General features: G+C 39.9%; 1 protein-coding gene across 5 annotated transcripts in view; it reads left to right on the forward strand.

Annotated features, from left to right (window-relative positions):
• Nucleotides 1-27,088, forward strand: part of Spag9 (sperm associated antigen 9) — a 117,401-nt gene that overhangs the window by 14,131 nt on the left and 76,182 nt on the right. For 4 of the 5 annotated variants that reach the window (XM_048366919.1, XM_048366920.1, XM_048366921.1 and 1 more), the window contains exons 2-3: nucleotides 6,659-6,779; nucleotides 23,209-23,279. In XM_048366919.1, coding sequence (XP_048222876.1) covers nucleotides 6,659-6,779; nucleotides 23,209-23,279 — 192 coding nt within the window. Of the gene's footprint in view, nucleotides 1-6,658; nucleotides 6,780-14,618; nucleotides 14,688-23,208; nucleotides 23,280-27,088 lie in introns of those variants that run through there. The other variant, XM_048366923.1, reaches the window with a different exon arrangement.

A 27,088-nucleotide genomic window follows, 5' to 3' on the forward strand; every position in this document is an offset into this window, starting at 1 on the left:
CAGAAAATGTACTCACTACCTATTATGTAACTGTATTCCCTCTGTACATCACTTTGTCAATAAAATTTAATTAAAAAAAAATCTCTGGCTAGGATAAAGCCTCCAAATCTCATCTATAAAACAGAAATACTGAAAATTAGGGCTAGGAATGTAGCTTAGTGGTAGAGTGCTTGCCTACCATGCATGAAGCCCTGGGTTCAATTCCTCAGTACCACATAAATAGAAGAGGCTGGCAGTGGAGTTGTGGTTCAAGTAGTAGAATGCTAGCCTTCAGCAAATAGAAGCTCAGGGACAGTGCCCAGGCCCTGAGTTGAAGCCCCAAGACTGGCCAAAAAAACAAAAAACAAAACACACACACACACACACAAAAAAAAAAAGAAAGTGTGACCATGTGTCAGTTATAGTAATAGAAAGAAACCAACTTACCAGGGGCTGGTGGTGGTTCATGACTGTAATCCTAGCTACTCAGGAGACTGAGATCTGAGGGTTATGGTTCAAAGCCAGTGTGGGTAGGAACATCTGTGAGATTCTTATCTCCAGTTAACCACCAAAAAGACTGAATAAAGGTGGAGCTGGGCTCAAATGGTACAGCAGTAGCCTAGAGCATGAAAGCTCAAGTTCTGAGTTCAAGCCTCAGGACTGGCGCGTGTGTACCCCCTACCATACACAAAAAACCCACCTAGTCATCTTAGGAACTCGTGGTTGTAAGAGGTTTTTTTTTTTTGCCAGTCCTGGGCCTTGGGACTCCGGCCTGAGCACTGTCCCTGGCTTCTCTTTGCTCAAGGCTAGCACTCTGCCGCTTGAGCCACAGCGCCACTTCTGGCCCTTTTCTCTATATGTGGTGCTGGGGAATTGAACCCAGGGCTTCATGTATACGAGGCAAGCACTCTTGCCACTAGGCCATATTCCTAGCCTGTTGTAAGAGCTTTTTTTTTTTTCCCCCCAGTCCTGGGGCTTAGAACTCAGGGCCTGAGCACTGTCCCTGGCTTCTTTTTACTCAAGGCTAGCACTCTGCCACTTGAGCCACAGCGCCACTTCTGGCCATTTTCTATATACGTGGTGCTGGGGAATCGAACCCAGGGCTTCATGTATACGAGGCAAGCACTCTTGCCACTAGGCCATATTCCCAGCCCCTGTTGTAAGAGCTTTTAATGTTTGTTTTGGTGGTTAATTGGAGATAAGAGTCTCACCAGACTTCCCTGCCTAAACATTGTTTAGTCTTTCAAAAATATTTGAGAATCTGCAATGTACTGTCACCATTCTTTGAGGGATATAACAGTTAATAAAACAAAAGTCGTTGATTTCATCATGGAGCTTGCACTAGTGATGAAAGGCATATAGTAAGTAAGCTAGATGACTGAAATATGTGGCATGTTGACTGTGTGAAGTGTTCTGGAGAAAATAAACAGGGAAGGGAGATTAAAAACAAGTAGGTAAGGGACAAAGATAAAGGAGGTGAGGAGGGAGCAACCCATTTTCAATATATAGAGGAAAAGAATTCTGAGCTGTAGAAAGCCAAGTGCAAAGGCTTGGTGTTGGGGGAATCAGCCAGGAGCTTGAGTCAGAGAATAGGAAGTAGTGGGTAGAAATTAAATAGGGGATGTAAGAGAATGGTGGTAATAGATTTTTAGGACCAGGGAGGCCATGGTAAAGAGGTTATGGTTGTTACGGGATTCGAGGGAGGGGATTCCCTGTCCCTCCAAGAGTCCACCACTTAGAGACAGTCTGAAGCAAAAAGATGGACTTATTGGGGAAGCAAAAAGTGAACTGACTGGCCAGGGTCGCAGCACAGGCTCGGGAGCTGAACTGCGACAGTGAAAAATGGGCCGACCGGCCAGGGATACAGTGCAGTGCCGACTCGGGAGCTGCCACCGTGACCCCGAGGAATCCTCAAATTGGGGTTTATAAAGGTAAAAGCGTAGCACAGATGTAGGGGCTTGACGAAGGGGGGTAGAGCAAGCAACACTAACAAGCAAGTGTGGCACAGATGTAGGAGGTTGATGCAGGGGGGTAGAGCAAGCAACAAACAAGTTAAACCATTTACAGAAGCAGAATTTTGGGGTCAGCTTGACCTAATCTTCTGCCCCCCAACATTTCCTACCATGTCTCCCTAATCAAGATGGAGTCAGCTGTACTCTCTACAACAATGGTAAAGAATATAAACTGTCAGGGGGTCTTGACAACTACTTCCCTCCCTCATTCCCTCCCTCCCTCATTCCCTCCCTCCCTCATTCCCTCCCTCCCTCCCTCCCTCCCTTCCTTCCTTCCTTCCTTCCTCCCTTCCTCCCTTCCTCCCTTCCTCCCTTCCTCCTTCCTTCCTTTTCTCCCCCACCGCCACCCCCAATACCAGGGCCTGGTCTTTCTCAGCTTGCTTGCTATACTGGAACTTCACTGCTTGAGCCAAGCCTGCCTCCAGACCTGTTCCTTTTTTCCCCACCTCCCTGTTTATTTTAGAGTCTCACACTTTCCTGTCCAGGCTGCCTTCCAACTGTGATTCTTCAGATCTTAGCTTCCTAACTAGGTTTACACAGGTGTGAACCACCTGCATGTGCTCTGACTTAATCTTTATGAAGCAAGCACTCTTGCCACTAGGCCATATTCCCAGTCCCCCGACTTAATTTTTAAAGAATTCCCCTAACTACTGACTTGGAAAATGCACGATAGCATGGCAGGAGTGCAAATGAGATAAATAGGAGGCTGTTGCTGTAGCAATAATACAGGCAACTGATAATAGTGACACAGATTAGAGTGGTGTTAGAGATGAGGAAAAGTAGTTGAGTCTGAGATAGATTTGATGATGGATTGGAGATGAGGTGTTAGGGAAAGAAAATAGCCAGTGACTCCAAAGTATTTATTCTGAACAATTGGCCACAATGATTTAAGGAGCTAGAGAAGACAGAGGAAGAATAGGTTTTGACATGCTCAGTTTAAGATGCTTTATTAAAGTCCAAATGAAGTTAGGCAGTAAACTGTTGGACACACAAATCTGAAATTTAGGTCTGGGCTAGAGATAGAAACTTGGAAGCTGTCAACATATAGATAGTATTTAGATCTATGAAAATGGATGCAATCACCAAGCAAGGTATTAAAGAAAAAAAAAGAAGCTGAGTATAGTGGAAAATACCTGTAATCTCAGATACTCTAGAGACAGAGGCAGGAGCATCCATATTTCCAGGTCAACCTAGGCAACATAGTGAGGCCCTGTCTCAAAATAAGTAAATAAGAAAGATAAAATTTGTCCAGGGACTAGTCTATAAACGTGATAAGTTTGGGAGAGGAAGTGTCACCAGCAAATATCAAGAAAGAAACAACTAGTAACTAGCAGGGAAACAAAAGTTCTAGAAGCCACATAAAAAAAATCACCATAAAAAAGTATCACCAGAAAAGAGACACCAGGGTCATGCCTGTAATTCTAGCTCCTAAGGAAGCTGAGATCTGAGGATCAGGGTTCGAAGTCAGCTGGGGCAAGAAAGTCCATGAGACTCTTCAATTAACCATCCAAAAAGGGAAGTGGAGCTGTGGCTCAAAGTGGTGGAGCACTAGTTTTGAGCTGAAAAGCTCAGGGACAGCACCCAGCCTCCGAATTCAAGCCCCACAACTGACAAAAAAGAAGGAATGAATTTAAGGAGGAATGATTATCAGTAGTCAGATATTGCTATGTAACAAGATAAAGACTATAATTTATTGACTGCACTTAACCATAATCTCCTTGATGAGAATAGTTTTAATTATTTTTGCTTGATGGAAATAGTCCTAGTCTATACAATCTATATTTATATCTATATATGTGTATATATACAGAGAAAGAGTGTGTGTGCATGTGTGCGGTCCTTAACTTTTTCCAGTTGAGGCTAATGATCTAACACTTCCACCTTTGGGTAGTTAGAGATAAGAGTCTCACAGACTTTATTGTGCAGACTGATTTTGAACCACAATACTAAGATCTCAGCTGCCTGAGTAGCTAGGATTACTGAGCCACTGGTACCAGGCCCCAAACTGTTTATTAATCAAATACTTATTTAACAAGTACTCATGGTTATTCCTTTATTTTTTTGTTCCCTAACATATATACTACATATTGAAAATTATTATAAACTGAAGATGAGTGTTCAGTAGTAGAATATATGTATTTTCTTCAGGATGTCCATTCCATAAAATGAAACACCTTACTAATTTTAAAAAAATTGGCCTGAATAGCTTAGATTATACTATTCATTTTTCAAAACAAAATACTTTTTTTTTCTTATCATTCTTTTTTTTTTTCCTTTGTTGCAGTCTGGGGCTTGTCATCAGGGCCTGAGCACTGTCCCTGGCTCCTTTTTGCTCAAGGCTAGCTAGCACTCTACCACTTGAGCCACAGTGCCACTTCTGTTTTTTTTTATATATGTGGTGCTGAGGAATCGAACCCAGGGCTTCATGTATATGAGGCAAGGACTTTACTACTAGGTCATATTCCCAGCCCCACACTGCAGGCTTTTTCGGTGATTTGATGGAGATGAGGTCTCACGGACTTTCCCATCCAGGATGGCTTTGAACCATCATCCTCAGATCTCAGCCTCCTGAATGGCTAAGATTACAGCCACCAGCACCAGGCTCAAAATAGCTTTATATATATATATATATATATATATATGTATATATATATGTATGTATATATATATGTATGTATATATATATATTATATGTACATATAACATAGCTACATCACACTCTCCTACTCTATCACTCTTCCTTACTCTTCTCCATTCTAAAACAATTCCAGTTTTTGTATATGGAAGTAAACTGTTTTGACCATATTCATCCTCATTCACTCTCTCCATTTTTCTATTTCTCCTTTCTCTACAACAGCTTTATTTTCTTGTCATGTTTTTAATATGTATTTATGTATCCAAGGAGTTTCATCATGCTATTTTAGATGTTCACATATTATATTGTATTTTATCAGTGTAGCCCTATTGTTTTCTCTCTTTGTTTCTTATTTTTACTTTATATTCAGAAGTTTTTAAACATTTTTTGAGGTACTGGGATTTGAACTCAGGGCCATGTATTTGTTGAATAGACTATCACTGAGCCACATCTCTAGCTTTTTTTTTTTTTTTTTGCCAGTCCTGGGGTTTAGACTTAGCACCTGAGCACTGTCCCTGGCTTCTTTTTGCTCAAGGCTAGGACTCTACCACTTGAGCCACAGCACCACTTCTGTTTATGTGGTGCTGAGGAATCGAACCAGGGTCTCATGCATGTAGGGTAAGCACTCTTCCGCTAAGCCATATCCCCAGCCCCATCTCTAGCTTTTTTTTTTTTTTTTTTTTTTTTTTTTTGGTGGTGGTTGCTTTTGAGATAGGTTCTCACTTTCTGTCTGGGCTTGTGCTTAGTCCATGATTTGCCTAGTTTAGGCTTCCTTTCATAGACTAACAGACATGCACCACTGGACCTAACTCTCAGTTATGAAGAGTTATGAACTCTGCAGACTTTTTTTTTTTTTTTTTTTTTTTTGCCAGTCCTGGGGCTTGGACTCAGGGCCTGAGCACTGTCTCTGGCTTCTTTTTGTTCAAGGCTAGCACTCTACCAGTTGAGCCACAGTGCCACTTCTGGCTTTTTCTGTTTATGTGGTGCTGAGGAATAGAACCCAGGGCTTTATGCATGCTAGGCAAGCACTTTACCGCTAAGCCACATTTCCAGCCCTCTTGCAGACTTTTCTTTTTTTTTTTGGCCAGTCCTGGGCCTTGGACTCAGGGCCTGAGCACTGTCCCTGGCTTCTTCCCGCTCAAGGCTAGCACTCTGCCACTTGAGCCACAGCGCCGCTTCTGGCCGTTTTCTGTATGTGTGGTGCTGGGGAATCGAACCCAGGGTCTCATGTATCCGAGGCAGGCACTCTTGCCACTAGGCCACTAGGCCACTAGGCCACTAGCCCCCTCTTGCAGACTTTTCTACCTGTGCTGACTTTACACTTTGATCCTTCTAATCTCAGCCTCCCATTTAGGTAGTGTTACAGGCTTGATCCACCTGTGCCTGACTAAAAAAATTTCTTTCCCAGTCCTGGGACTTGAATGCTGGGAGGGAGTAGGCACTATCCCTGAGCTCCTTTTGCTCAAGGCTAGTGCTCTACCACTTAAGCCACAGCGCCAAGTTTAGTCTTTTCTGTGACTAGTTGGAGATAAGAGTCTCACAGACTTTCCCCCTGGGCTGGCTTTGAAAGGGTTCCTCAGATCTCAGGCTCCTCAGTAGCTAAGATTACAGGAGCCATGGGCGCTGACCTAAACAGTTTTCATAAAGAAACAAAACAAACCCAAGTTCACCCTTCTAAAATCTCTTTAAGAAATTAATACCTGGGGCTGGGAATATGGCCCAGTGGCAAGAGTGCTTACCTTATATACATGAAGCCCTAGGTTCGATTCATCAGCACCACATATATAGAAAAAGCTAGAACTGGTGCTGTGGCTCAAGTGGTAGAGTGCCAGCCTTGAGCAAAAAGAAGCCAGGGACAATGCTCAGGCCCTGAGTTCAAGGCCCAGGACTGGCAAAAAAAGAATTAATTAAAAAATATATATAAAGAAAAAAATAAATTAATACCTATTGTTATTCTTAATACTAAGAAACAGGAGTTGAAAATACAAGAAAGAATTCCCTGATGAAAATGTGTATTGTTCTTCTTTATTAGAAATTTATTGAATTTGAAGACTCTCAAGAACAGGAAAAAAAGGATTTACAGATCCGAGTGGAATCTCTAGAATCTCAAACAAGACAACTTGAACTCAAAGCAAAAAACTATGCTGACCAGAGTAAGTGAAAACACCTCTCCTCCTAAGTATACATTGAAAAGTGGGCTCTAGTAGTGTGATGACTCATTTTGACATTTGACAAGAGTTTCAGATATATGCTTGAAATTATCCCAGAATAAAGAGTTGAGATTTGGTGTTCATAATAGCTGTATACCTATGTATATGAAAGTGGCTAAATCAAAAGACTCACTTTTTAATTTATCTCTCAGCCTGTTTATAGTTAACGTGCTGCGTGCATTACATAGGTACATGTGTATGTAGATAATTTATACAATTCCATTGTTCTGTTATTGCATTGAAATTTAAAATAAATGAGAAAGAAGCTTTAATAATGTATTAAAAGGGCTAGAAGTTTATTTTGTTGGAACAATAAGGCTACTTAGGAGAACAGAATTTCACTTTTCAAATTTAATTAATTTTTAGTATAATTTCATGTTATTCTCTGCTTTTAAAGTAATTGTTTTAAACCTCAAGAATGATTTTTCTCTTTTGGCTAATGAAAATGACCTAATTAAGTCAAAGTTAGCAAAGGAAATGGTAAGAAACTTTGACCTATTTTCATCTGATGCAGTTAGGCAGAGATCTCTGCTTGTCTTGCCCAGTATTACAAACCTTGTAAATCCGAGGAAGGGAGAGGTGGCCAATACTCTTCTTCCTTTACCTAAAGGCACATGACACCTACTGTTAAAGAACTGCCGTTCATGCTGGGTAATTTTTGGCACTAAGCCTCAAGTATGTAATAAGTCAATGCACTCTCTTGAACTCTTGAAGTACCTAAGAGAGCCAAAACAAAATCACTAGGAATCTGGAGGTCAAACATTCCAGAATCTAAGGATTCACATGGTTATTAACCAGTTACCATAGAAGAGAGCTAATGGATGTTTGGCAACAAAAACTAGCTTGAATGAAACAAAATGAGCAATATGTCATGTTTTTGTGTTTTTAAGCTTGAAGATACCTAGACTTAGGTATCTTTTTGGTTAACACTGAATGTATCAACTTAAATGGTTTTACTATAGGTTCTTATTATAGAAATTTGAAGAGTCTCAAAGCTTATGCTAGACTACGGTGCATATTGGAGTCACATTACTATGAGTACCACTCATCTAGGTAAATAGTCTTAAAGCAATTGCAAGCTTTTGGCACATTTAACGTCTACAAGTTCTCAATTCAAAGAACAAGAAATTTGTCTGTTGGAGATAAATTCTTTAATCCTGACCTGAGTGAGATTTCATAGCAGAGATGAAATAGTATTTTATAACTAAACAAAGCACAGTTGATAGAAGTAACCTAATTTTCAAGTATTTTTCTTGATTTCTGAATAATACTAAAGTTTCAGTAGAAAAATTTCTTTTGAATTGGAAAAGAATTCCTTGTAAATTCCTCTTATACATTTTTCAGTTTTCTTGGAAAATATTTGTGGGTTTTTTTTGTTTGTTGTAGTCCCTTTTTCCCTTCCCCAAATCTATAATATGAATCAATGCCTCTTTTTAAAAAAGGTGGCAGTAGGATATAATCATTAGTATGATCAGTGTCTTATTAGAAATCCAGGACTGAATTTAAACCTTTTTTTGGCCAGTCCTGGGCCTTGAACTCAGGGCCTGAGCACTGTCCCTGGCTTCCTTTTTTGCTCAAGGCTAGCACTCTACCACTTGAGCCACTGTGCCACTTCTGGCCGTTTTCTGTATATGTGGTGCTGGGGAATTGAACCTAGGGCCTCATGTATACGAGGCAAGCTCTCTTGCCACTAGGCCATATCCCCAGCCCCCAGGACTGAATTTAAAAGACAAACTTGAATAAACATATGTTAGGCTGAATTATTTTTTGTATAGTGTGGTGGTACTGGTGATTGAACTCAGAGCTTCTCACTTGCTAGGTAGGGATTCTACCATTGAAGCTATACTCATAGTCCATTTGCTTTTATTTTTTTCTTTTTCCTACAATGGGTTCTTGCAAACTTTACCTGGACTGGACTACTTCTTCCTCCCAAGCAACTAGGACCATAGGCATTTGTCTTTGAGATAGGGTCTTACTTTTGTCTGAGCTGGCCTCGAACTGAGATCTTCCTGCTTCTGCCTCCCAAAGAGCTGGGATTGTGGGCATGCACCACCAGTCCTAGTTCTTTTTATGCAATAAAAGAGATTTATATTAATTTTGAAAAATTAATTTTCAGATAGACTATGTAGCCCAGGTTGGCCTTGAACTTGCAATCCTTCTGTCTTCTCCTGAGTGCTAGGATTATCTATGTGTACTACCATGCCTGACTTCAGGTTCCATATTTTTGTCTATATGTCTTAGAGTCTGTAAATTTAAAAAGATTGGACATGTGAATTCTGGTTGATGTATTTTAGGGAGTATATCCTTTTTAAAAGTAGCCATAGTAGAACTTCAAGTTTTGGTCTGAATAGTGTTTTCTATATTAAAAATGAAAATGTTGGTTAGAGTTATTTGCTGTTTGAGAAACAAGAAAACAGGAACTAGAAACTAACGGGCACACGTAATAGTTTTTCATAGTGTGGAATTATCAGATTGTGATACGATTCAATATTGAGACATTCTAACATTTGTTAGAATTTTGTGGTAATGTTTTATTTTTTTCCAACATGAATAAACGATTTATTTTAAAGAACTCTGTATATTATTCTTACCTGGGAGTAACGAACAGTACTATTTTTGGTAAGTAACATCTTATGAGCATTAAAGAAGGGTCTGAAATATATATGGTATGGAACAAAGAAGTTACAAATTGAAAGTTTGGTTGCTGCTTTTTAACTAATGGAGTTTGTCATCTACAGTGAGGTGGAGTAATGGAGTCTTTATCAGAAAAGTTTATAGTAATTATTTCTGTTGGTATATTGACTGTTTCTATCTCATAAGCTAAATACTGTCTTAAATGAGTCAAATAAATATGCACATCATAATATAGTTAAAATAGAAACTTATGCTTAGCATTCTACAATGATTGTGATGTGACTGTGGTATGGAGAAATACGATAATCCTTGTGGCCAAAGAAATCATAGTTTTATGGAGTTGAGGAAGGGAGGTTATGTGTGTGGCCTTCTAGTCTTTTTTTCATAAGTATCATTCTTTTATATTACTGCAATTAGATTAGTAACTTAAATTTATCATAGTTACCTTGTAGGATCTTTACTTCTTTTATTTTTAAAAAATGTGACCTAAACTGGCCTCAAACTCTAGATCTTCCTACCTGAGCCTTGAGAGTGCTGGGAGTACAGGCTTGTGTCATTACAGTTGACTTAGTATTTATTTATTTAGTGTTAGCATATATCACACATCCAGAAACTATGACATCTATTGACATTTTTCCTGTTTTCTGCACCCAGGCACTAAGTTTAAACCCCATGACCAGAAAAGAATTATTTCAATGGCATTTTATTGTTTCACTTTGGCTACCTAGAAACTTTGGACAAACTTCTGTCACAACTAGTTTGGACCTTATTTAGATTATTCTTTTTTCTAGACCAAATCTCAAGCTTGTATACTATTCCTGAATGCTCTCTTAAAATCTATGGCACAAATCAGGATAAAAGGAAACGTAGGTGAGGCTGGGAGGATAGCTCACTGCTAGGCATTTACTTCCCATGCTAGATGTAGCTCCTGGGTTAGCACCACGAGTAAAAACTGAGAAATTTTGTTCGTTGGTTGGGTGTTTTTTTTTTTTTTTTCCTTAGTGTAGTGAGTAATGCAGAAAACAATGTTTACTTCTACAAGTTTCCTCTCTTTTGATAGTTTTTCTTAGAATATATTTAAGGAAGCTGGAACACAAATATTTTATTTTAATGGTTCTTCATTTGTAGTGTTTGGCTGCTTCCGATGTGAACAGAATTGGAGAAGTAAAGATATTAGCAAATATTTGATTTATCTTAACATGTTACAGTTATATACAACATACTAGTACTTGGAGCTGTTATAGGCCTGCTTAGTATTCTATTCCCTCATAGAAAACTCCAGTAGTCCTTTAGCTCTTTGACTTTACAATAAATTTCTTTTCCCTTAGGTACAGACAGAGCCATTGCCTTTTGTGAGAGAAAGATGAGATTATTTAGGTAGTAGTGAATGTTTTGAAGAAGCTTTCTTTGATTTTGGTCTTTCCTTTCTTCCAATAAGAATCCATTAAGAAAAAACCTTAGAGGTTGGAGGTGTGGCTCAGTTGGTGCTAGCCAGTGAGTGAAAGTGGCAAGTACTGAGTACAGGTCTTGGTTTCAGACCTAAAAAAATTTTTTTTAAATGGAGCTAGGTGCTTGGTAGGTCACACCTGTAGTCCTAGCTACACAGGAGGCTGAGATTTGAGGATTATGGTTTGAAGCCAACCCTTGCAGAAAAGTTCGTGAAACTGATCTCCAACCAACCATCGAAAAACTGGAAATTGAGCTGTGGCTCAAGTGATAGAGCAATACTTTTGATCAAAAAAAGCTAAGGGACAACGCTCGGGTCCTGAGTTCAAGCACTAGTACAGGCACAATTTTTTTTAATTTAAAAAATGGGGGCTAGGAATATGGCTATGCTCAAGCCCCAGGACTGGCAAAAATAAAAAAAATGTTTAAATGGAAAAATGTGATTGACCACTGAACATATATACATATTAGAGCCTTATACTCTGGCCTTTCTCTTCATTTTGGCTCCCATATAAACTTTTTTTTTTTTTTTTTTTTGGCCACTCCTGAGGCGTGGACTCAGGGCCTGAGCACTGTCCCTGGCTTCCTTTTTGTTCAGGGCTAGCACTCTGCCACTTGAGCCACAGCGCCTCTTCTGGCTGTTTTCTAGATATGTGGTGCTGGAGAATCGAACCCAGGGCTTCATGTATACGAGGCAGGCTCTCTTGCCACTAGGCCATATTCCCAGCCCCACATATAAACTTTTGTTTGGCTTTTTAATTTAGTATCAAGTCTTAGTCTAGTAAAATACCTTGATTATTGGATTGAAATCACTGTTTTAGAACTCAGGTCCACAGCTCCAGGGGGTTCCACATTTCTAGAACTACAAATAGATAGGAAAAGGACAGAGACAGAATTATCCATGGTTATCGGGTTTCACTACATCTTCAGGTATCCCCCACCCCGTCCACACATATTTGCCTAGGTTAAATAGGATGGAATTGAGGCAGGTGGTAGGAAGGTGTGCCCATAGTAAGGCAGTCCTAGTCTCAGGTGTGTTGTGGTGATTACCATCTCAGTTCTTGTATGTATTGGTTAGAACTTGTTATCCCTTCAGCAGGATACTGACCCCATCAAAATGGAGGAAGCAGAATAAAACTTTTCTCTTGCTTTTAATTTATGTGCCCAAGTAGAGAATCCATACTATTTAGTAAAAGCAGCTTTTAAGTACTTGTCACATTATTTTTTGGTCATAAGCACTATACTAGTTTGGGAAAGGTAGTATAATCATCATTATTTTACATTAAATAAAAAATTGATTCCAAACAATTTTAAAGTAGGGTCTTTCTGGTAATGATATGGCTCATAAATTAAGAATTTTCACCTTTTAAAGTTACAAATTATGGCTTCATGTCACAGTAGTTATTTGAGAGAGCCGAAGCCTTTTGCCTTAGCAGTGTTAATATTCTGAGGAAAAAAATTTCAAAAAAGGAGCCAAGGATATTATTCAGTAGTGTTTGCCTGTCAAGTGCAAGGTCCCAGATTCCATTCCCAACACTGCAATGAAAAAAATAATGGAAAAGTTAACTAAAATCTTATCAATCCCTTTTGCATGTGCGCCAGGGCTCACATCTGTAATCACAGCTACTTGGGAGACAGGTCCAGAGGACTATGATTCAAAGCCAGTATAGCCTGAAAAGTTCTGGAGACTTCATCTCTTAGCTACCAAAAAGCTGGGCTGGATGCATGGCTTAAGTGGTAGAGTTACCAGTCAAACAAGCTGAGTAAGTTTGAAGCTTCCAGTTCATGGAAGGAAGGAAGGAAGGAAGGAAGGAAGGAAGGAAGGAAGGAAGGAAGGAAGGAAGGAAGGAAGGGGAAGGGGAAGAGGAGGGGGAAGGGGGAGGGAGGAAGGAAGAAGGAAGGAAGGAAGGAAGGAAGGAAGGAAGGAAGGAAGGAAGGAAGGAAGGACCCTTTGCATGAGTGATACAAGTAGATAAGTGATGATCTGTCGTTTTCTTAGGACCATATGCTCTGTGTGTGTGTGTGCGTGTGCGTGCATGCGTGTGTGCATGTATGCTTGTGTGTACTTGGAAACATGTGCTTGCTGGGACTTAAACTCAGGACCTGATGTTCTACTTTAGCTTTTTTCACTCAAAAATGGTGTTCTACCACTCAATCCACAGCTCCATTTCTGGCTTTTTGCTAATTAATTGGAAGTAAGAGTCTCACAGACTTTTCTACTTCAGCTGAATTCAAACTGTGATCTTCAAGTTTCAGCCTCCCAAGTAGCTAGGATTATATGAGTTACCAGCCCCCAGAAACCATATGCTTTTTTTTTTAAATTAAGGTGACTTTGGAAGTTTTAACTTTATATCTCCTGGTTTAAAAATATGACATTAGATTTATATAGAAAGCTACTTTTAAGCTGGGCTCTGGGGCTCTGGTAGCTCATGCTTGTAATCCTAGCTACTCAGAAGGCTGAAATCCAGGGATCACCATTCTAATCCAGCCTGGGCAGGAAAGTCTGTTAGACACTTCAGTTAACCACCAGAAAACCAGAAGTGGAGCTGTGCCTGGGTTCCATCACACACACACACACACACACACACACACACACACACACACACACACACACACACACACACACCCCACACACCCCCACACCCCCCCCACACACCCCCAAGCAAACAACTTTTAGCCCATTTTGTTTTTTTTTGTAATATGAAAGAATGGTTTGGTTTTTAGAACCTACATATAAGACAGAAAGTGACCCCCCCAAAAAAAACCTAGCACAAGATAAGTTGAGTAGCTAGGACTAAGGGTATGAGCCACTCTGTCCAGCTCTAGTGTTATCTTTTGATAACATTAAAGTTGTAGTTTGTAATTAGTATCTAGTACTGAAGATATCCCTGAAAACTTAATTTTATGAGGGAGATTAAAGGATTTCTGGTGATTTTGCTTCCAGAACAGAAAAAAACAGACCCTAATAAACTGATTTTTCAAAACTTCAAACATATTAAAGGATTGCTGGTCAAGGAGGATGCCAAATTCCTTTTCTATAATTTTAGAAGATTGAGTTAGAGGAGTCTATTGGCTTTGGTTGGTCATAGTGAAGCATTTCTTGGCCATGAGGATGATACACAGAAATATGTGCTGAGGGGAAGCCTGGCCTGTCCCTGCATAGAAACGGTGTAGGTAGTAGAGTTGTCAACTTTTGGTTGTGGATGGCTTAGATGACATCTTTAAGACAGTGACTATGTCAGATTGTTAAAAAGTCCTTACTACTAGGATTCTTAGAAGTTTTTCCAATCTGTTGTAAGAATATGATCACTGATTCATGAGAGTTTCAACATATTTTATTACCTGCGTTACTGATTAATATCATATAATATCTGTCTGAAAGTCTTTTGAAGTTTAGAGGCTTGGCAAAGGACTTAGTTGACAGAGAAGTTTTTATTACTGATTTGATGTGGTTGTCTTGAGACTTGTTTCCTGTTAAGTGAGCATTTGATTCTTTCTTACCTTTTAGAACCTTTGTTGCTAAATTATTCAAGGAGAGTTTTTGAAAGACCAATGTTAATTTCTTGAGATCTAGTAACAGTTGGATTATCTGCCTTCCATGAACAGTAAGAATTGGTTACTTTTGAGAAGGCAAATAATGAGTTGGATGTGGCATTCTAGCAGGTCTGTTTCTCTTTCTCCCCCCCATAGGCCTATCAGCAGTCTGATGGGGCAGAAGACAACAGAGATGGAAGGTGTTCCAAACTTGGCAAAGGCCATCAATCTAAGGAGGTAAGCTCTGATTTGAGCCGGCAGAGCAGGTAGCTCTTCCTGCCATATGGTATCTTCTTGCTCTTTGGAAAGATGGAGAAAAAAAGAGCATTCCAAATGAGGCTAGAATATCTCCATTTGTTATTACGAGGGGTCAATTTTGGATCTGTCTTTTTTAAATTGTTCTTTTTTCTTGCCCCTTTCTCCTTTTTCCCCTTTCAGATACTATAATTTGATTTTTTTCTCTCCCAGAAAATTAGCAGTTAAAAATTGGCTGATTGGTTATCTGTTGTTTGGGATAGATCCAGACTTTTGTTTATTCTAGGTGTCAGGTTGTAGCCAGTTTGATGAGTAAAATGGTACGGATTTTGGAGTTTTCATGAACTCATTTTTGAGGTTTAGGCTTATAAGGGGACTATTAAATAAGAAATGATCTTTTAATACTTTGAAATATAGCACAACTCTACAGGTACCAGTTAGCTCCATGGCACTTGAGGCTTTAGGAGATGTCTGAGGTCTAGATGGGCTTTTTTTTCCTTCCAGTTTTTCCCTTCCCTTTTCCCTTTACTAGTTCCTCAGTGGCATCAGGGCTCTCAAGAGATGGCTTTTTCCTGAGTTAAAAGGCACTTTTCAAAAGTGTTTATACTATCTTCTGTGTTTTAGGCCTTGACTAAAGTGAGTTTATTGGATATGTTGTTCTGAATTATTGTGATTTTTGAAAATTATTTGAAATTAGTGTATTATATGATCACAGCCTATGTAAATATATAATGTATATTTTTTTGGTTATGGGACTTGAACTCAGGGTCTAGGTACTGCCCCAAGCTTTATAATACATATATATTTATATGACCATATTATATGGTCTTTATATGATTTGTTCTGTATATGTCTTAAAAGGTAACAGTGGTATTTAGGTAACAGTACAGGTAAAGAAAACTTGAAATATAAATAATATCTGTCTAGGTACTTTCTGTGGGTGCCAGGGAGGAATCATTGCCAGAACAGTAACAAAAGACATAAACTGTTCTTAAAGCATAATGGGGTGCTTTATGACTTAGAAAGCTCCATATGAGGACTTTAATAGGTGCTTATAAGCATGTGTGTGTTTGTGTGTGTGTGTGTGTGTGTGTGTGTGTGTGTGTTAAACTAACTGGTTGCTATAGCAAACAAGCCACAAAAATAGGAAGTCACGTGCCCTGTAACAATGTTTAAGTCAATGATAGACTTCATAGGCAACAGCAATCCATAAGAGTATATTACCTAGTGACAACATCACAGCTGTCTTAGTTATGTGAATATACTCTTAGGTTTCCACAATGATGAAGTTGACTAATGAGACATTTCTAAGAATTTATCTCCATAGTTAAGTGAAACTTAATTGTATAATGACTTAAGTCAAGTCTTAGGGGTTGCTTTTTTATTCCTTAGGTCTTTAACTCAGGGCTTGGGCACTGTCCCTGAGCTCCTTTGCTCAAGGCTAGTGCTCTACCCCTTTGAGCCACAGCTCCACTTCTTGTTTTCTAGTGGTTAATTGGAGATAAGAGTCTCTCAGGCTCTCATGCCTGGGTTGGCTTTGAACTGTGATCTCAACCTCTTAAGTAGCTAGGATTACAACATGAGCCACTAGCAACAGCTAAAGGTTGTTTTTTGTTCATGTAAAGTTTTTTTTTTTTTTTTTTTGGCCAGTCCTGGGCCTTGGACTCAGGGCCTGAGCACCGTCCCTGGCTTCTTCCTGGCTCAAGGCTAGCACTCTGCCACCTGAGCCACAGCGCCCCTCTGGCCGTTTTCCATATATGTGGTGCTGGGGAATCGAACTGAGAGCTTCATGTGTAGGAGGCAAGCACTCTTGCCACTAGGCCATATTCCCAATCCCTCATGTAAAGTTTAACAAGTGACTACTTCTGATAATTATGTAGCTTCTGTAAAAAAAAAACATTTTGCAGAGAATGGCTTCCAAACTCATACTTATCTGTATTAAGTTGGAGGAAGTTGTTCATAATGGTACAAAATGTTGTTTAAATTCTGTGCTATGTGTTGAATTCATAGTAGTAGTTGTAGAACATGATTAATGAATACTTGAGCCAAGGACCATACCTGTGTGAATGGATTGTGTTTGGACTAGGGTGGGTTTGTATCTATCTACCTATCCATCCCTCCATCCATCCACCTATCTATCTATATTACATATATATGGGCATATATATATGAGTGTGTATATATATACACATACATATATATGTATGTGTATGTATATGTATATATATATACACACACACATATATATGCCAGTCCTGGGGCTTGAACTCAGGGCCTGAGCATTGTCCTGGGCTTCTTTTTGCTCAGGGCTAGCACTCTACCTCTTGAGCCATAGTGCCACTTCTGGCCTTTTCTGTTTATTATGTGGTGCGGAGGAATCAAACCCAGGGCTGTATGCAAGGCAAGCACTCTACTACTAGGCCACATTCCCAGCCCTTATATCAATATAATTTATCAGTTGGTGAATTCCTCCCCAAAAGTGACTACTGCTGTGTCTTGTAAAACTTGAATTTCATGTTCTTTTGTTTCTACTATTTCTCAACATCATACTTAGACTTTATTTCAGTGGTGATGGAGTGTGTGGCCATTGTCTATTCATTTTTGTTATATAGTATTCAAGTACATGAATATTTTTCTACTCTGCTATTAATAGACAGTTGGGTAGTTTCCAGGTTTGGATGATTATTAATAATACTTCCTTGAACACTTTTAAAATGCCTGTAACCATGTATTAGCTTTTTGTCATGGTGACAAAACAGCCTTAGTAAAAGCAACTTAAAGGAGGAAATGTTTATTTTGACTTAATGTCTCAGAAGTTTCAGTTCATGTATTGTTTTGACTGGGAGGTGGGGATAGATAATTTCCTAGGTTCCTAATTCCTTCCTAAAACCCTACCTCTGACCATTGCTTTAGGGTTCAAGCCTTCAACATGTGAGCCTTTGGCACACACTTCATATTCCAAACTATAACGGGGTGGATACATGTATACCTCCTAGCAGTGATACTATTTTGTCATAGGGTCAGCATTCAACTTTATCAAGTCTTACCAAACACTTTTCAGGTTGGATGTAGCAATTTATGCTTTTTACCAAATCTCTGTTTCTACCAGTACTATATGAAAGTTCCACTTGTTCTACATTTTTTCCAGGATATGGCATATTTTATTTCTTATTTAGCCAAGGTAATGGGTTTGTAGTTACGTTACATTTGGTTTTAATATGTGTATTAGTCTATTTTTCATGACTGTAACAAAATAACCTAAGGCGGGCAGATTTAGAAAAGAGGATTATTTAGTTATCAGTTTTAGAACCCCAGAGAGGTTTATTTAGCCTTCAAATCTAGCACCCCAAAGATTGGGATAGTAGAATCAATTGGGCCTTTGGTGAAGACCTAATGACAGATGACATCACAATGTTGTAAGCACATGTGGGAGTATGAGAGAGAGAAAGAGGAGGAGATCACGTTTCAAGAGGAACATAGAAAATGATTCAGGGATCAGGCTGTCTCTTAAAACTTGTCTTTAGGGGGCTGGGGATATGGCCTAGTGGCAAGAGTGCTTGACTCGTATACATGAGGCCCTGGGTTCAATTTCCCAGCACCACATATACAGAAAATGGCCAGAAGTGGCACTGTGGCTCAAGTGGCAGATAGCCTTGAGCAAAAAAAAAGCCAGGGACAGTGCTCAGGCCCTGAGTTTAAGCCCCAGGACTGGCAAAAAACAAAAAAAAAACAAAAAACAAAAAAAACCAAAACCTTGTCTTTAGGAGAGCTGTCTTAATCTTTTCCAAGGGCAGTTTCCCCAATAACCCAAAGTTTTCTCATTAGTCCTCACTTTTTTTTTACACTAGATTTTCAGCTTTATTACAAAACTTGAATTTTGCATGGAGAGAAAAACTGACAAAGTATTTTTCCTTCCCCATTTAATTTTAGGATAATATCTAATTTACTGTATTTAGGGACAATTTTTCCAAAAGAACTTCAAAATACATGTTCTCACAGGAAAACTATAAAGAAACACAGAAAATACAAGTAACAAGCACATGCAGTTTATTAATATAAGCTTGGTCAATGTTCTTTCATTTAAAATATTCAGATAAATAAAGCTATCTGCTTTTGCTTTAACTTAGAGTGAAATTTTTCTAGAGAGCTGCTAGAGTATAAAACTCACCACTGGCCTCGCAGGGAGATGAACCTCTCCCTTCACAGTAGGAAGACAGATACACTGTGTTTCATAGGAAATATACTAGGTTTCTAAAGGTGAAAAATAAACAGAAGATTACTAGCATTTTTTATTATTGTGTTCAACTTAAATTTCAGGATCATTTTGTAAAAATCCATTTTGCTAATCCATGGAGCAAGTCCCTATTTGTGGGGAGTGGACTTTAAGGAGGAGCCTCTTGTTCCGTGCTCACAGGGCTTAGAGCGTGGAAACTAGCAAGGGACTGCTCTAAAAACTTCTGTCGTGAAGAAGAACCAAAGGCAGACATCTGTTCTATTATTTATGAAACTTGAAACCAAGCCTAATTCTTCATCCCTAGTGTTTGGCTTTGGGTGCCAGGCAATCATCTTCCTCTTTTTATTCCCAAATTATTTTCAGATATTAGTCCTCACTTTTTAAAGGTTTCATACCACCTCTAAGGCCACCTTCCTGAGGACCAAGCCTGTATGTAACATACCAACTACTGGGGGACAAAACACATCCAAGCCATAGCACTGTCCGTCTCACTGATGATTAGTAATGTTGAGTATTTTTTTTTTTTTGTCAGTCCTGGGGCTTGAACTCAGAGCCTGGGCACTGTCCCTGAGCTTCTTTTGCTCAAAGCTAGCACTCTACCACTTGAGCCATGGGGCCACTTCCAACTTTTTCTATATATGTGGTACTGAGGAATCAAACTCGGGGCTTCATGCATGCCAGGTAAACACTCTACCAATAAGCCACATTCCGGGCTGGGAATACGGCCTAGTGGCAAGAGTGCTTGCCTCATATACATGAAGCCCTGGGTTCGATTCCCCAGCACCACATATATAGAAAATGGCCAGAAGTGGTGCTGTGGCTCAAGTGGCAGAGTGCTAGCCTTGAGCAAAAAGAAGCCAGGGACAGTGCTCAGGCCCTGAGTCCAAGGCCCAGAACTGGCAGAAAAAAAAAAAAAACCACACACACACATTCCCAGTCCAGAGTATGTATTTTTGCTTGGCAGTTTGATACTTTCTTGTCAGAGTATCAAAAACTGGGTTATTTCCATAAGAATAGAGAATATTTTGTTTGAAGTCTATCCCCTCCTTTGGATAGAATCGTAAGGGAGATTCCATCGTACATAACAGATGAGTATTTCCAGAGTGACATGATAATTAAGAACACAGAATCTGGCACCAGCCTCCTCTATTAGGGAATTACCTTTATGACTTCGGTTAAGTTAACCTAAATTTGTCTCAGTTTCCTTATATCTAAAATGAATGTCATGGTGATTTTTCCATCATAGGGTTAATAGACTTTGTATATAGTTCATAGAATAATTCATGGTTTATAATAAGTAATATGTGTTAGCTGGTATTAGCGATGGTGGTGATACAGATTTATGATCTCATGTCGAGTTAACAAGTTAAGTAATTCTAACTAGCTCTACTGGGTGTTGTGGCTTACACTTGTAATCCTAGCTACTTTGGAGACTAAGATTGGGAAGATTATGGCTTGAGACCAGCCTGGGCAAAAGGTTTACAAGACCTCATCTCCATTAGTAGAGTTAGGTATACCTGTCACTCCACCAGCTACTGCAGGCCTAAATAAGAGAATTAAAGTTCAGGCTAGCTTAGACAAGGAACAAGACTACCTGAAAAATAACCGAAGCCAAAAGGGTTCAAGATGTTCATGCACTGTGTATCAAGTATAGGTTCTGAGTTCCCCCACAAAAGAATAATAAGGCTCTCCTATTTAACATAAATTTGAAATTGAAGCTTATGGATTATACTTGGAATTTTTTTTAGCCTCAGTATCCACTTTTTTCTTTTTTCATGTTGTCAAGAAAATATTTACTGATTTAGGACGAAGTGCTGTGGCTCAAGTGGTAGAGCACTCGCCTTGGGCAAAAGCTTAGGGACAGCACTTAGGCCCTGAACTCATGCCCCAGGACCAGCGCATCATGCACGCACATACACACATGTGCACACACATGTGCGCGCGCACACACACACACACACACACACTACTAATCCTAACAAGAAATTACTGATTGAAAAAAATCATGAATTAAAAGTAGAGGACTGGGAATATGGCCTTGTGGCAAGAGTGCTCACCTTGTATACATGAAGCCCTGGGTTCAGTTCCCCAGCACCACATATATAGAAAATGGCCAGAAGTGGCACTATGGCTCAAGTGACAGAGTGCTAGCCTTGAGCAAAAAGAAGCCAGGGACAGTGCTCAGGCCCTAAGTCCAAGCCCCAGGACTGGCAAAAAAAAAAAAAAAAAGTAGATATGTAGGCTGGGAATGTGGCTTAGTGGTAGAGTGCATACATGAAGCTCTGGGTTCGATTCCTCAGCACCACATATATAGAAAAAAGCCAGAAGAGGTGCTGTGGCTCAAGAGGTAGAGTGCTAGCCTTGAGCAGAAAGAAGCCAGGGACAGTTTAAGCCCAGGACTGCCCACCCCCCCAAAAAAAAGTAGATATGATTTTCCCAGTAGTCTCAATTTCCTTAAGCTTTATATAAATTTAATTACTCAAAAATATAGAAAATGGGGGCTGGGGATATAGCCTAGTGGCAAGAGTGCCTGCCTCGGATACACGAGGCCCTGGGTTCGATTCCCCAGCACCACATATACGGAAAACGGCCAGAAGCAGCGCTGTGGCTCAAGTGGCAGAGTGCTAGCCTTGAGCGGGAAGAAGCCAGGGACAGTGCTCAGGCCCTGAGTCCAAGGCCCAGGACTGGCCAAAATAAAAAAAAAACATAAGTGGCACTAAAGCTAGGTGCAGTGGTTCATACATGTAATCTTAGCTACTTGGGAGACTGAAATTTTCAAGATCTCAGTTGCATGTCAGCTCAAGCAAAATAAGGTCTGAGAGACCTATCTCAACCAATAAATGCTGGGCAAGGTGACATGTACCTGTTATACCATCTATAAAGAAGGTATACGTAGGAGGATTCTGGTCTAGGCCAAAAATGAGACCCAATTCAAGAAACGAGTCAAAAGTGAAAGAGTACCTGCTTAGCAAAACATAAGCCCTGGGTTTCAAACACCAATACTGCCACCCCCCCCCCCCAAAAAAAAAGCACCAAATCTTGCAGCGTTAATTGTATTATCACAATGCACATGTGTTACTATTTGTGAAATATTCAGTCATTTCCTTGCATGTGTTGCATGTATCCTGTGTTGTAAGTTTACTCGCCAGTTTAATAGGCTGAGAACATAAAAGCTTGAATAAAAAGCAAATCAAAACAAAAAGTGATAAAATTTTCCTAAAGACTTGTTTCTAAGCTATTCAGATTATATGGCAGGCAAAGGTATTAGAACCAAGGATGAGTTTACTGAGTGGCACATGTTACATTTTGTTTGATGTCAGGTGTGCATATTAGGCATATAAAACATTCATATGCATGCTTTTGGAATGTTAGCTCACTAGTTGCTTCTGCAGCTCTTGGCCAGTCACAGGTTATAGATTACAAACAGCCTTGTGTGTTAGCTGCTGACTGACCTTTACAATTGGAGAATATTTCCAGTCAAGGCTTTCCAACAGATTTATGTGAGTGTCTGGACAACCCACTAGCACTGTGACTCTGCCCACTTCTCCTTAGTGTGAACTCCTCCAGCTGTTTTTATGCTCACTTCTCTGGCATTTGGTTTAAGTAGTATAATTTCTTCTTGGGCTCACTCAGACTCCACCACTTCTCTGAGTCATTCTTCTTTGCTGTTAATCATTATCTCCTGTGAGGTCCTATTTTAACATTCAGTATCCTGGGATCTAAAACCTTATTTCTTTTCTTTTGACATCATGAAAGTTGTGTTCTGTGCCACATCAGTGCACTCACAAAATCTATCAGCAGAGGGAGCTAAATAAATGAGGATGGATGAATTTCCTGAAATTGACAATACGAGAAAAACAGAGTACTTAGAAACAGTGAGGCTTTCATAAAGGGGTAGTACTGAAAGAGTCTGAAGAATACTAAAAAGTGGTGGGAATCAATGATTTTGATTCCACATTAAGACTTACACAAAATAATCTGTTTTTTTGAAAAGCAAATCACGCTTAAAAAACACATGTATGAACCAATCTGGTGTTTTGTTCTCCTTCCCCGTGCTTCCCTCATCTCCATAAGTGTTATTTATTAAGGTGGTAAAATGACATCATTGCTTAGTACAGAATTTCATATAACCACTGATGATTATGGATAATGATTATGGGTCTAATGATTGTGAATAACTCAATATAGGTTTTTTCAAGATAGGTTTTGTTCAAGTAAATTTCTGGCTGTATGTTTTATTTTAATTAAGTGTATATGTCTTAATTTCAGTTAGCAGACTTGAAGAAAGAGAAGCAGAACTGAAGAAAGAATATAATGCATTACATCAAAGACATACGGAGGTGGGTTTCTAGATATAACTGTGTTAATATTGGGACAAAGAAAGAAAGCATGTTTTACAAACAACTACAAATGCTGGTGAGGACAAAGGGAAAAAGAACCCCTTATATATTGTTGAGGCGAGTGTAAACTAGTAAAACCACTATACATCTGGAAATTCCTCAAAAAACGAAATATAGGAGGGTGGTTTCTGAGGATCACAGTTCTAAGCCAGCCCAGGCAGGAAAGTCTGTGAGACTCTTTTTTTTTTTTGGCCAGTCCTGGGGCTTGGACTCAGGGCCTGAGCACTGTCCCTGGCTTCTTCCCGCTCAAGGCTAGCACACTGCCACTTGAGCCACAGCACCACTTCTGGCCATTTTCTGTATATGTGGTGCTGGGGAACTGAACCCAGGGCCTCATGTGTACGATGCAAGCACTCTTGCCACTAGGCCATATCCCCAGCCCTCTGTGAGACTCTTATCTCCAATTAACCACTAGAAAACAAGAAGTGGAGCCATGGGCTCAAAGTGTTAGAGCGGTGTCCTTGGGCAAAAGAACTTAGAGACAAGGCCTAGGCCCTGAGTTAAAGCCCTATGACCAGAACAAACAAACTAAACATACTGGTGGCTCATGCCTATATCTTAGCGACTCGGGGTCCTGAGATTTTTTTTTAGTTATCAAAAAATGTAATTCTTTTATTTAAATCCAAATGCTGGCATTGTCCAGAAAAATTTAACAGGCTTATTTATAAATGTTATAAAGTTGAACTGCTAAAACTTGTTCACTGAAACATTTTTTTTTTTTTTTGCCAGTCCCGGGCCTTGGACTCAGGGAGTGCTGTCCCTGGCTTCTTTTTGCTCAAGGCTAGCACTCTACCACTTGAGCCACAGCGCCACTTCTGGCCTATATATATATATATATATTTGGTGCTGGGGGATCGAACCCAGGGCTTCATGTATATGAGGCAAGCACTCTTGCCACTAGGCCATATTCCCAGCCCTGAAACATTTTTTTTTTTTTTTTGTGGCCAGTCCTGGACCTTAAACTCAGGGCCTGAGCACTGTCCCTGGCTTCCTTTTGCTCAAGGCTAGCACTCTGCCACTTGAGCCACAGCACCGCTTCTGGCCGTTTTCTATATATGTGGTGCTGGGGAATCGAACCCTGGGCTTCATGTATACGAGGCAAGCGCTCTTGCCACTAGGCCATATTCCCAGCCATCACTGAAACATTTTGACTTGCATTAATGCTTTACACCCCCGCAGTTATATTAAAAATTCACACACAAATGGAAATGGGAAAACTACCAATACCTGACTTCTGTCCCCCATTTTTCCACTGGCATTCTTATACTTAGGTACCTTTTGACCCCATGGGGAAAAAAGTCTTAACATTCAGAACCACTGGTAACAAGAAAAGGGAGGGGAGACTTAAGTTGGTTGTGGTGCTTGAATTCCGGGCCTGGGCGCTGTCCTGGGCAGTCTGTGTGCTCGAGACCTGCGCTCCACCACTAGAGCCACAGCATAGCCTGTGGTTTTTGAGTGGTTTATTGGAGATAGAATCTTACATGCTGTGTGCTAGCTGGATATGTTTTGGCATAATTGTTACACCCCCGGCATGGATAGCCCACAGATTGGTATCTTCAAGAAGGCCAACCAGATCAGCCTCACTTGCCTCCTGCAGAGCACCCATATCTGCGCTGGGGAAGTACAGATCTCTTTTGGAGTCCTGAGCAATTTCCCGAACCCAACTCTGGAAAGGGAGCTAGCGACTCAGAAGCTCAGTAGACTTGTGGTAAAGTCAGATTTCATGAAGTGCCACAGTGCCAGGCCTGGGACCATGAGGTTTCTCCGCCCCACGGGTGGAGGGCACACCCTTGCGAGCCCGCGGTTTTTGTTGGTTGTTTCCTGGGTGCTTCACTGCCGGAGGATTTGCCAGCAGGCCACTTGGTACGAGCCATGGTATAGAGAGGCCTTGCCCACCCCCTTCTGAGGCCTTACCCACCCCCTCTCCTTGAGGCGGCACTGGCGTTGGAGAGCAGAGGTGGTGCGGCACTGAGAACACTAGGCCAGAGAGCTTATGGTTTCAGTTTGAAAACAGCCTGGAAATAAAAACTAGAAGTGTGTTCAAGTAACAGACTGCCAGCCATGTGTGAAAAAAGCAAGAGTTTGAGGCCTCAAGTATAGTACTGACACGCATGCATGTAGATACACACACACACACACACACACACACGCATACACACCACAGCAACAACAAACTTAAAACTAGACCTGCTTTATGATCCCATTGTACTATTCTTGGACACATATCCAAAGGAATCTAAATCATTTACAGGAGAGACATCCCATATTTATTGCTGCACAATTTGCAATGGCCAAGAGGTGAAATCAGCCAAAGTGCCAACAGTCAATGAATGGATTTTAAAAATGTACTAAATATTTATCATGGAATACAAAAAGGTACTAAATATATATCAGGGAATACTACTCAGCCATAAAGAAAAGGAAGTCATGTAGTACATATATACCAGGAATATTTACTCAGCCTTTAAAAAAATAAAATCATGTCATGTGCTGGCAAGTTGCATGAGGTAAGCCAAATATGGAATATTTTCTCTCATGAGGAATCTAGACCTTAAAAAAACACACACACATACATATATATCTATGTATATATTTTCTCTCTACATATGTAGCATTTAATCATAATTATAGGACTTTTGGGAAGAGGGCAAGGAAGAGAGTGATGGAAGGTGAATACTATACTGAAACCTGAGTCTACTTAGAATATGAAGATGGCACAAGGGATCTCACTTAAACCATTGGGAAGTTAAGGAACGAGCACTAGAGGGGGCTGGTCTGATTAAAATATAATACATGCCTTAGAATAACGAATATACACGCATATTGAAACAGGCTCTTCTGGGCAAGTATCAGGAATGGGGGGGTGAAGAGAATGAATCAGGGGGAACATGGTTGAAATAGTTTATAGGTATGAAAGTAGAATAATGAAATGTGTTGACATAAAATTTTTAAACTTAAATAAAAATTTAAAAAGAAAGTATGGTTAAATTTTTCTTCAAAATTAGATTTTTTAGGGATTGTTTTCAGAAAATGAAATGGCAGGTAGCATTTCCCTCATTACCAAATACCAACTTTTCTTGTATTTTTCATTTTTTAAATCTAGAATTTTCCATATGGTGAATTAGTATGACACAGAATAATTTAGGGTCTTTTGTGGTTTTTGGGGGGTGGGGTGGGGTTGGTGTCACTCCTGGGGTTTGAACTCAGGGCTTGGGGACTGTCACTAAGCTTGTGTATACAAGGCTAGTGTTCTACTACTTTAGCCACAGCTCCACTTCTGGATTTTGGATGGTTAATTGGAGGTAAGAGTGTCATGGACTTTCCTGCCCATGCTGGCTTTGAACCATGATCCTCAGATCTCAGCCTTCTTAGTAGCTAGAATTACAAGCATGATCCACTAAGTTCCTGCCTAAAAATTTAGTTATTTAAGGCAATTCCATTACTTACTTTCTTGGCTGGCTAAGCAAAAGTTTATGTACACATGCTAAAATTTTTGCCATTTGGAAATGCTGCATTGGTAAACTGTTAGTAAAAAATCCTTATATTGGTAATTGAGCAAAAAGGATTTATTTACATGAAATTGTTATAACATAAATTAAAATGATTCTAAAAGGATTTTGAGCTTGAGGTTTTTTTTTTGTTTTGTTTTGTTTTTGCCAGTCCTGGGCCTTGGACTCAGGGCCTGAGCACTGTCCCTGGCTTCTTCCCGCTCAAGGCTAGCACTCTGCCACTTGAGCCACAGCGCCGCT

Source organism: Perognathus longimembris, chromosome 17 (assembly GCF_023159225.1).
Source record: "Perognathus longimembris pacificus isolate PPM17 chromosome 17, ASM2315922v1, whole genome shotgun sequence".
NCBI classification, from domain to species: domain Eukaryota; kingdom Metazoa; phylum Chordata; class Mammalia; order Rodentia; family Heteromyidae; genus Perognathus; species Perognathus longimembris.